The sequence below is a fragment of the Bos grunniens genome, chromosome 19 (assembly GCF_055505025.1).
Source record: "Bos grunniens cultivar Pamir isolate PY7600 chromosome 19, Bosgru_T2T1.0, whole genome shotgun sequence".
NCBI lineage: Eukaryota > Metazoa > Chordata > Mammalia > Artiodactyla > Bovidae > Bos > Bos grunniens.
The window spans coordinates 40,892,800-40,903,850 of NC_141183.1; the positions used below are offsets into that span (position 1 = coordinate 40,892,800).

At 52.8% G+C, this 11,051-nt stretch overlaps 1 protein-coding gene and 1 pseudogene across 7 annotated transcripts in view; both read left to right on the forward strand.

Annotated features, from left to right (window-relative positions):
• The window catches only part of MYO1C (myosin IC), a 24,136-nt gene extending 17,641 nt beyond the window's left edge, over positions 1-6,495 (forward strand). For all 6 annotated transcript variants that reach the window (XM_086359790.1, XM_086359785.1, XM_086359787.1 and 3 more), the window contains 14 exons: positions 68-185; positions 1,045-1,158; positions 1,234-1,310; positions 1,809-1,877; positions 1,974-2,058; positions 2,158-2,317; positions 2,591-2,674; positions 3,866-3,959; positions 4,058-4,113; positions 4,232-4,367; positions 4,448-4,518; positions 4,608-4,705; positions 4,779-4,878; positions 5,239-6,495. In XM_086359790.1, the coding sequence (XP_086215916.1) occupies positions 68-185; positions 1,045-1,158; positions 1,234-1,310; positions 1,809-1,877; positions 1,974-2,058; positions 2,158-2,317; positions 2,591-2,674; positions 3,866-3,959; positions 4,058-4,113; positions 4,232-4,367; positions 4,448-4,518; positions 4,608-4,705; positions 4,779-4,878; positions 5,239-5,265 (1,289 nt within the window). In that variant the 3' untranslated portion in view covers positions 5,266-6,495. The remainder of the gene's footprint in view (positions 1-67; positions 186-1,044; positions 1,159-1,233; positions 1,311-1,808; positions 1,878-1,973; positions 2,059-2,157; positions 2,318-2,590; positions 2,675-3,865; positions 3,960-4,057; positions 4,114-4,231; positions 4,368-4,447; positions 4,519-4,607; positions 4,706-4,778; positions 4,879-5,238) is intronic.
• Positions 6,496-8,586: 2,091 nt separating this feature from the next.
• LOC147352364 (geranylgeranyl transferase type-2 subunit beta-like) lies at positions 8,587-10,226 on the forward strand (annotated as a pseudogene). Its single transcript, XR_015148107.1, has 2 exons — positions 8,587-8,883; positions 9,147-10,226. The product of XR_015148107.1 is annotated as a geranylgeranyl transferase type-2 subunit beta-like (transcript).
• Positions 10,227-11,051: the final 825 nt, after the last annotated feature.

Consider the following 11,051-nt stretch of genomic DNA (forward strand, 5'->3'; position numbering starts at 1 on the left):
GGGGGCTTGGCCTCCCCTGCACAGGCGGGTCAAAGCCCGCTGACCAGCCAGTGATCTCTGCCCCCAGGCCGCTTTGATGAGGTGCTAATCCGGCACCAGGTGAAGTACCTAGGGCTGATGGAGAACCTGCGCGTGCGCAGAGCCGGCTTTGCCTACCGCCGCAAATACGAGGCTTTCCTGCAGAGGTGGGGGCGGGGCCTGGCTTGGCGCCAGGGGGAAGGGCTGGGAGGGTGTGAGCCTCTGAGATCCTGGGCGGGAGGACAGCCCTCAGCTGCGGTGGGAGCCACACCAGGGGCCCCTCCATGCTGCAGGCCTAATGTTAAGCTTGAGAGGGCAAAGACCAGCCCTCCCCATGCCCAGGCCCTGGCCTCACAGAGCAGCTGGTCAGGGGTCCAATGAGGCACGCATTCACATACCTATCACCAGTGGAGACAGTAAGAGCCTGTGAAGGGGACAGAGTTTGCAGTCAGTTCAGAAAGCAACTTCGTTGTTATCCCTGGTCAGGGGTCTGAGGAGTCACCAGGCATGTCTTTCTAGGCCTGTGACCTTAGGCAGATGTTCAGTTCAGTTCAGTCACTCAGTCCTACTCTTTGCGACCCCATGGACTGCAGCATGCCAGGCTCCCCTGTCCGTCACCAACTCCCGGAGCTTACTGAAATTCATGTCCATCAAGTCAGTGATGCCATCCAACCATCTCATCCTCTGTTGGCCCCTTTTCCTCCTGCCTTCAATCTTTCCCAGCATCAGGGTCTTTTCCAATGAGTCAGTTCTTCACATCAGGTGGCCAAAGGATTGGAGTTTCAGCTTCAGCATCAGTCCTTCCAATGAATATTCAGCATTGATTTCCTTTAGGATTGACTGGTTGGATCTCAGATGAGAAACCTCAATTTTCTCATCTTTAAAGTAGGGGTAGTAACAGAGCTACCTCCCCGACTTTCTGTGACCTAAGAGTCAGTGGGACCAGGAAAGCTGGTCTGGTTCCCAGAGAAGAGCGCTGGTGGGGGGCGGGGGCGCTGGGTGCATTTCTGCTCCTCCTGTCACCAGGTACAAGTCACTGTGCCCAGAGACATGGCCCACGTGGACAGGACGGCCCCAGGATGGGGTGACTGTGCTGGTCAGGCACCTGGGCTACAAGCCGGAAGAGTACAAGATGGGCAGGTGAGTGGCGCCCATGCCTGGGGTTTGAGGGCTACGGAGTTGGCAACCAGGGGCTGATCACTGCTGCCCTCCCAGGACCAAGATCTTCATCCGCTTCCCCAAGACCCTGTTTGCCACAGAGGACGCCTTGGAGATCCGACGACAGAGCCTGGGTGAGCGAGGGGCCCCACTCATCCTGTCCAGTGGGGTCTGTTCTGGGAAGTGGGAAAGAAATCGCTGTATTCGGCTGCTTCTCTGGGACGTCTGCCATGTCCACATGGGGCTGCCTGCCTCGTCTGCTCCCAGATACACACTCAGCATGTTCCCACATTGCTTTGCTCCCTCTCTCGCTCTTTTTTTTCTTTTGGCTGTTCTGGGTCTTTGTTGCAATGCGCAGGCTTCTCTGGTTGCACAGCTCAAGCTTAGTTGCCCCACTGTCTGTGGGATCTTAGTTCCCCAACCAAGGATTGAACCTGTGTTCCCTGCATTTGCAAGGCGAAGTCTTAACCACTAGACCAGCCCTTGCCCTTTCCTGTACTCTCCTTCACTTATTTATCCTCGCACTCGAAGCTGGTTCAGCCACTCCCCTTACTCAGTGAGCTCTTAACAGGGCCAGGCCCCCAGCTGGGTCCCTTGCGCTCTGGCCAAGTGACTTTCTTTCCCAACCACAGCCACGAAGATCCAGGCCACCTGGAGGGGCTTTCACTGCCGGCAGAAATTCCTCCGGGTGAAGCGATCAGGTTCGGGCGCCCAGGGGTCTTCAGGACGATGGGGGCCGGGGCTAGGGTGGGCCACTGTGGGAAGAGATAGAGGTCAGCCGTTTGTGGTCTCTGCAGCGATCTGCATCCAGTCGTGGTGGCGAGGAACGCTGGGCCGGAGGAAGGCGGCCAAGAGGAAGTGGGCGGCACAGACCATCCGGCGGTGAGCACTGGGCGCCACGCAGAGGGTGCAGAGCAGAGGGTTGGGGCAGGTCTGCTGCCAGGCTTCTCACCTCCACCCATGTCGGACCCCCGCCCCCAGGCTCATCCAGGGCTTCATCCTGCGCCATGCGCCCCGTTGTCCTGAGAATGCCTTCTTCGTGGACCATGTGCGCACCTCTTTTCTGCTCAACCTTCGACGGCAGCTGCCCCGGAATATTCTGGACACTTCTTGGCCCACGCCCCCACCTGCCCTGCGTGAGGTCCGTGGGCTCTCCCTGCTGACTGGGGGACTACCAATTTACCCAGCAGAGGGACCTAATAACCGTGTGACCCGAGGATCCATGGGAAGGGAAGGGACTTGGAGCTGGGCCATGGAGAGCGAGTTCTTTGTAGAGAAACAATTCAGGAATGGAAGGGTGTCCAGGTTGAAGGGGTGTCACTTAGGCCAAGACCCGATGGTGGGCACGTGCCTGTTGTCTGCAGAGGGAAGGAGCCAGGCTGCCTGGGTGCCCTGACCTCCCTCTCACCCACAGGCCTCAGAGCTGCTGCGGGAGCTGTGCCGGAAGAACATGGTGTGGAAATACTGCCGGAGCATCAGCCCTGAATGGAAGCAGCAGGTATGGGGCTGGGAGGCAGGTACGGGGGGGTGGGGGCAGGGGGGAGCGGTGCTGAAAGAGAGCTGGCCTGGAGGACCTTTGCCCTGACTTACCATGCAACCTTGAATTGATCCAGGCCCTTGTCTGGCCTCCTGTGTGAAGTGGAGACTGGAGTAGATTTTGCAAGGCAAATAAAGTTTATCTTCTAGAGCAGCTGCACTGGACTGGTTGAGGCTACCCAGAGTCTTGTGTTGAAAAGGCTGCAGCATCGGTCTATTAGAATAGTTCCAGAGAGAGACACTGGTGACCGATGGGCCTTGTATTTGCCAACTCAGTATCGGATGATGATGAAGGACCCACCCAGCAGAGTTAACCTGCAGTAGTTTTGGGGGTTTTTTTGCATAATTTTATTTATTTTTGGCTATGCTGGGTCATCATTGCTGTGCTCAGGATTTTCTCTAATTGCACCAAGTGGGGGCTACTCTCCAGTTGCGGTACACAGGCTTCTTGTTGCGGTGGCTTCTCTTGTTGCAGAGCACAGGCTCTGCTGCTAAGTCACTTCAGTCGTGTCCGACTCTGTGCGACCCCATAGATGGCAGCCCACCAGGCTCCCCTGTCCCTGGGATTCTCCAGGCAAGAACACTGGGGTGGGTTGCCATTTCCTTCTCCAGTGCACGAAAGTGAAAAGTGAAAGTGAAGTCGCTCAGTGGCTCTAGGGCTTCAGTAGTTGTGGTTCAATAGTTGTGGCACACCACAGGTTTAGTTGCTCCAAGGTATGTAGGATCTTCTCAGATCAGGGATTAAACTGATGTCCCTTGCATTACAAGGCAGATTCTTAATCACAGGACCGCCAGGGAAGCCCCACAGTAGTTCTGAGTATTAGTATCAGCCAACTTTAAGATCTCAGGCCAGAGCTGAATCTCAGGGGCTCCAGGGCCTGTGATGATGGGAATAATCCCCAAAGTGGGGCCTGGACCCTGACAGCACTGTCATGACCCTTGTGGAGAGGCCACTGCCTCGGTTGGTGGGGACGGGGGTAAGAGAGAGAAGGGGCTGAAGGGGAGTATTGGTGGCAGGGCTTAGCCTCCTGCTTTTGGGTCCAGAGAGAGGGTGAGGGAGGTGGTCTCAGCTCCTGTCTCAGCAGACTCCTGCTCTGCTGTGACGGCCCCACCTCTCTGACATCCCCCGCCCTCCCTGCTGTTGTCTCCTCAGCTGCAGCAAAAGGCCGTTGCGAGTGAGATCTTCAAGGGCAAGAAGGACAATTACCCCCAGAGTGTCCCCAGACTCTTCATCAGCACGCGGCTCGGTGAGCCCCCGCCCCTCCAGTGTGCAAACCCTCCATCAGCAGCCCGGTCCCCTCTCTCCTTCGCTCACGCCCCCTTCGCTCCCCTATCTGGGTTGCAGGTGCAGATGAGATCAACCCCAGAGTGCTGCAGGCCCTGGGCTCGGAGCCCATCCAGGTGAGACCCTGTGGGCAGCCCTCAGCCCCACACAGTTCAGCTGCCCAAGGGCTGCGTGGGTGGGGGGCGGGGCCTGGGCAGGGGGTGAGGAGGCCCCTCACCCACCCTCTGTCCCCAGTACGCCGTGCCCGTCGTGAAGTACGACCGCAAGGGCTACAAGCCGCGCTCCCGGCAGCTGCTGCTGACGCCCAACGCCGTGGTCATTGTGGAGGACGCCAAGGTCAAGCAGAGGATTGAGTACACCAACCTGACCGGTGAGCCTGAGTCCAGGTTGGGTCCATAGAGGGGGCCCTGCTCTGCCCCTTGATCCCTGACCTCTGCCCTTTCCCCCCAGGAATCTCCGTCAGCAGCCTGAGCGACAGCCTCTTTGTGCTCCACGTGCAGCGTGAGGACAATAAGCAGAAGGTGCCCCTTGGGGCCTGGGGAGGCGGGGAGGGGACGGGTCCTCTAAGCGCTGGGCAGGGCCTGACCCCTGTCCCTGTGTGGGCCCCCAGGGGGACGTGGTGCTGCAGAGTGACCACGTGATCGAGACCCTGACCAAGACGGCCCTCAGCGCTGACCGAGTGAACAACATCAACATCAACCAGGGCAGGTGAGGCAGGGAGGGCTGCTGAGCAGGCCGTGCATGCACAGGGCGCAGGCCTTACATACCCGCTTCTCTCCAGCATCACGTTCGCAGGGGGGCCCGGCAGGGATGGCATCATTGACTTCACACCCGGCTCGGAGCTGCTCATCACCAAGGCCAAGAACGGGCACCTGGCTGTGGTGAGTGTGGGGCCAGGGCAGAGCCTCTGGGGGCTGGGCCTTCCTCCCTCGGCCATCCTCACTGTGGGTCTCGATCCAAAGGGCACCCTTCAACCCATTGCCCACTGAGCACCAGAGACCAGTGCAGAGGGTCATAAAGAGGGCAGCATGGGCAGGTGGCAGGGGATATGCTGCTTGGGAAGAGAGGCTCACTCTAGTCGGGGCAGTAGGATCTAAGGGCCGAGTCTCCAGCACCGAGGCCTCCGGACCTGCCCCCTCCCTGCCCCAGCGTGTACTACCAAGTATCTACCTCACAAAGACCAGTGCCCGGAGCACCTCTGCTTCCTGCTCACCTCTGGGCTTCTCCCCTGGTCCCCGCAGGTGGCCCCGCGGCTGAACTCGCGGTGATGAAGGCGCCCAGCGGACCCCTCCCGCCTCCCAGTGCTTTGCTCATCCCCTCCTCCCTTCCCAGCTACCAAAGACTCGAGCTTCCAGACAGGGACCCAGGGACACCTCGAAGCCCACCGACAAACTCCCGCCTCCTGCTCGGCCCTCTCTCGAGGGGGCGGCAGGGGCGCAGGAAGCTGCCCCAGGAGTGGGCCAGGCCGGGCCACAGCAATAGGAAGAGCCGGGGCCAGAGGCAGCCGCGCCAGCCCCACTGCCAATGCCAAATATTTGAGAGAAGGGAACTTTTGCTGAGGTTTTTCTCTGAGATTTTTTTGATGCTTTATAGGAAACTATTTTTTAAAAAAGCCATCTTCCCACCCGTGCCCTCCCCCGTCCCCCCGCCACCGCCAAGACACACTGGATGTGTTTTCCCTGACTCAGCAGGGCAGGGAATGTTGCCGAGAGGGTGGGCGATCTGGGCCCTGGTGCCCTCTTCCCTGCCCAGGCCCCCCTCTTCTCCCCGTTCCCTTGGCACCTTGTCTGTCTGTCTGCCTGTCCACCTGTAGCCCACTCCGACATTCCCCTGGGGGCTAAAACCACCCTTGCCTCCCTCTCCGTCCAGCCTTAAAAATGCCCTTCTAATATCAGCCCAGCCTGAGGACATCCTGGAGTAAAGGCGGGGCTCTCAGAGCGGAGGATTTGGACGACTGGGAGATCACCTAGTTGAGTCTTCTGGTGTGATGGAGCAAGAGATAGAGGCCCAGAGAGGGGAAGGGACTTGCCCAAGGTGATCCAGCAGGTTGGGGCAAAACCAGACTGTCCTCAGCACACCTCACTGCCTCTCCCAGGGACTGGGGGCCCCGTGAAACAGGCTCATGTCTTAAGGGTGCATGTGGCTTCCTGACCAGCAATCAGCCTTGGGGGCCACCAGGTGGGAGGAGCGCTTCCACCTGAGTCCATGCCTTAGGATGACAAACACCTTACCCGTATACTCTGGCCCCAGGTTAAAGACTCGGGGCCTTCACTGGCTCCTGACCCCCTCCCTATCCTGGGAGCCTGGGGAAGGGGCTGGCCTTGGGAGGAGCTGCAGGGGCATCACCTCTTTCTGCTGCTTCTCCCCCACCCCCACCCCCAACTCCCCAGAGGGCCTGGGGGCTGCCCAGCTGCCTCTGCCCTCCTGCGGGTCTCAGCCCACTGCTGACACTTCTGCAATCCAGAGAAACACTAAATAAAGCAATACGTGTTTGCCAATGTTGGTCTCCTTGTGAATGTTAATAAAGGGAAGGACTTCCCTGATGGTCCAGTGGTAAGGACTTCCCTTCCACTGCAGGGGGCATGGGTTCAATCCCTGGTCAGGGAACTAAGATCCCACAGGCCACTTGATGTGGCCAAAAATAATAAAAAGGAGACGACCCCCTAGAAGGCAACCAAGGGTCTTGTATTAATCTCTTTTTCCCAAAAACTTTTTATTTTGTATTGGGGAATAGCCAATTAACAATGTTATGGTAGTTTCAGGTGAACAGCAAAGGGTCTCAGCCATATATATACACGTGTCCATTCTCCCCCAAACCTTCCTCCCATCCAGGCTGCCACGTAACACTGAGCAGAGTTCCAGAGTTCTATACACTGAGTAGGTCCTTGTTGGTTATCCATTTTATTTATTTTTGTTTTTGTTTTTCTTATTCTTTCTTGGTTATCCATTTTGAATAGAGCAGTGTGTACATGACCTTTCTAAAGTCCCTAACTATCCTTTCAGGGGTCTTGTATTATTATAATTTTTGCCTTGTCCCCAGAAGGAGGCTGGGCTCCCTCCCCCAGGAAAAGGGCAGGAGTGGTCAGTAGCTGCAACGTGGCCTTGGCTCTTTCACTGACCGTCCGTGGAAGGGCCACTCAACCTGGCCCTTCCAGGGGGCAGGGGAGGGGGAAACATCAGACAGTGCCTGCCATGTGGCCCTTAGCCCAGCAGGCAGGGCTGGCGGACGGAAACACAGTCCATTTGGGAAGTACAGGCATCAAGGGCACACTGGTGAGAAACTGACTCAGGTAGAGGGTGAGGATTTGTAAACACTTCACAGAGATGACGTTTGAGGTCATCCATCTCAAAGGACAGTCTATGAACTCCCCTGCAAATGACAAACCAAATGCAAAGTGGCTTGAGCAGAAAAGGGCATCTATTAGCGTTAGCAGCCTAACAGTTCCAGGGTAGGTGGCTTCCAGATACTCACTCTCAGGAACGTGTCTGGAGGCTGCATTCTCAGGCCCATTCTCCCCTCGGGTGTGGTGGCAGCAGCAGCCATAGGCAGCCCCAGGCTTTGGTAATTCAGCCTCGAAAGCAGAAAGTATCTCTTTCTCAGTGATTTGAAAGTCTCAGAGGGGCTTCCCATGTAGCTCAGTAGTGAGTAAAGAATCCGCTTGCCAATACAAGAGACGTGGGTTCATTCCCTGATCTAGGAAGATCCCACATGCCGCAAAGCAACTAAGCCCATGTGCCACAACTACTGAGCCTGTGCCTTGGAGCCCAGGAGCCACAACTACTGAGCCCACATCCTGCAACTATAGAAAAGTCCGTGCAGCAATGAAGACCCAGCACAGCCAAAAATAAATAATTAAAAAGAAAGTCTCAGAGCTGATTCTCGGTGGACCAGCTTGAATGATGTGCTCTCCTCTGCCCCAACGGGTGTAGTTTGGGAGCGGAGCTCATTCTGATACATGTCTACTGGACCTGGGTCACATGCCTGCTCCCCCTCAAGACAGAAGCACGAACCACACCTGACCTCAAGGATAGAGACTAGGGAGAGATGATTTCCCTGAAAATCAGATGCTGCCTCCAGAAGAAAGGGAGTAAGTGTTAAAAGCTGCAATTACTGAGCTCCTCCGCAGGCCGTTTTCCCCAAAGGGAGGCGCCTTGTAGGTAGGAGGAATGGCAATGGCACGTGCAGGGTTTAAAGGTCATGAAAGGTTTAATTACGAGTCAGAGTACCTACTGAGGGGTTTAGATTCATCTGGGACAGAAGTCCCCAAAGAACAAGATATCACATAACATATGACTATCTTGCACATCATGCAAAATGCTGGGCTGGATGAAGCACAAGCTGGAATCAAGATTGCCAGGAGAAATATCAATAACCTCAGATACGCAGATGACACCACCTTTCTGGCAGAAAGTGAAGAAGAACTAAAGAGCCTCTTAATGAAGTGAAAGAGGAGAGTGAAAAAGCTAGCTTAAAACTCAACATTAAAAAAAACCAAGATCAGGGTTATGGTGAGTGTGGACGTGTTTTGTATTGCTGTCTAGATACATCAGTAGGAGAGTGGATAGGGGTACACGGCAGTAGGATGTTATTATTAAGTCAGATGCACCTGACACCCTGTTACTGGAGAAGGAGGGAAATTATACTGTATCCTATGGCTCAAAGAAAGATGATTATGAATATTGCATGTCTGAGTATTTGAGAATGAGTGGCATCTATTGGGGTCTGACCGTAATGGATCTCATCAGACAACTACATTGCATGAATAGAGAAGAAATTCTGACATTTATTAAGTCTTGTCAACACGAGTGTGGTGGAATAAGTGCTAGTATTGGACATGATCCTCATCTTTTGTACACTCTTAGTGCTGTTCAAATACTTACTCTCTGCTGCTGCTGCTGCTAAGTTGCTTCAGTTGTGTCTGACTCTGTGACCCCATAGACGGCAGCCCACTAGGCTCCCCTGTCCCTGGGATTCTCCAGGCAAGAACACTGGAGTGGGTTGCCATTTCCTTCTCCAATGCATGAAAGTGAAAAGTGAAAGTGAAGTTGCTCAGTCGTGTCCGACCCTTCGCGACCCCATGGACTGCAGCCCACCAGGCTCCTCCAATCCATGGGATTTTCCAGGCAAGAGTACTGGAGTGGGGTGCCATTGATAGTATTCATGTTACTGACATAAATAAAGTTGTGGAATATGTTCAGAGTCTACAGAAAGATGGTTCTTTTGCTGGAGACACTTGGGGGAAAACTGATACAAGATTCTCTTTTTGTGCGATGGCAATTTTGGCTCTATTGGGGAAGTTGGATGCTATTAATGTGGAAAAGGCAATCGAATTTGTTTTATCATGTGTGAACTTTGATGGTGGATTTCGTTGCAGGCCAGGTTCTGAATCCCGTGCTGGGCAGGATTCTTGTCTATTACTAGTCAGTTGCACCAAGTAAATTCTGATTTACACGGTTGGTGATTTTGTGAACAACAGCTTCCATCAGGCAGACTCAATGTAAGACCAGAGAAGTAACCAGACGTATGTTATTCATGGTGGGTGTTGGCTTTTCTAAAGATAACTGAAAGGCTTCATAGGGTTGATAGAGAAAAACTCTGCAGTTTCATCCTCGCATGTCAAGATGAGGAAACAGGAGGATTTGCAGATAGGCCAGGAGATACGGTAGATCCTTTTCATACTCTGTTTGGAATTGTTGGATTGTCACTTTTGGGAGAAGAACAGATTAAACCTGTTAGCCCTGTTTTTTGCATGCCTGAAGTACTTTGGAAAGTGAATGTTCAGCTTGAACTAGTGAGCTAGGTTAGATCCCTTGATGGAGAAGTTGGTTAATGTAGTTTTCATTGTGTTTTAACATTTCAGTAGTTGAAGTGCTTAACAAACTTAATGACTACCATGTTAATATTATGTACATGAATTGTGTTAATTTTAATAAATTATATAATTATACATATTGTAAATTAAGATCTTTATTGTATCTTTCCTTCTGGAATGTGTGACTCTGATTTTTTTTTTGTTTTGTTTATGCTTCAGTGTATTTGTTTTCTTGTATGTCTTCATAAGAGCAAACTTAAACTCTGTTTAGCTGATGAAGTCTTGTGTTCTGATTTTCCTGTGTACTCCCTTGACATGTTGTATATAACTATAGTTAATGTAAATTGGTCTTTGTCAGTTAGAACATTACTGATAAAGAGTTGATGAACCCCATAGGAATTAAAAGATGAAACAAAAATAAATGGCTGAAATTTGGGAATAAAAATAAAAAACTAATATCATGGCATCTGGTCCCATCACTCCATGGCAAATAGATGGGAGAAACAATGGAAACAGTGAGAGACTTTATATTTTTGGGCTCCAAAATCACTGCAGATGGTGACTTTAGCCATGAAGTCAAAAGACGCTTGCTCCTTGGAAGAAAAACTATGACCAACCTAGATAGCATATTAAAAAGCAGAGACATTACTTTGCCAACAAAGGTCCATCTAGTCAAAGCTATGTTTTTTTCAGTAGTCATGTGTGGACCTGAGAGTTGGACTATAAAGAAAGTTGAGCGCCAAAGAACTGATGCTTTTGAACTGTGGTGCTGGAGAAGACTCTTGAGAGTCCCTTGGACTGCAAGGAGATCAAACCAGTCAGTCCTAAAGGAATATTCAGTACTGAATATTCATTGGAAGGACTGATGTTGAAGCTGAAAGTTCAATACTTTGGCCACCTGATGCGAAGAACTGACTCATTTGAAAAGACCCTGATGCTGGGAAAGTTTGAAGGCAGGAGGAGAAGGGGACAACAGAAGATGAGATGGTTGGATGGCATCATCAACTCAATGGACAAGAGTTTGAGCAAGCTCCAGGAGTTGGTGATGGACAGGGAAGCCTGGCATGCTGCAGTTCATGGGGTAGCAAAGAGTTGGACACAACTGAAGGACTGAACCTAACTGAACTAATTTTGTCTCTGGGTTCACACCATCCTGTGACCACACCTAGATTTGAGACGCCACCCCACAAATAAGTTACAGAAAAATGAAAGCACCACAATCATTTGTCCATTCTTGTCAG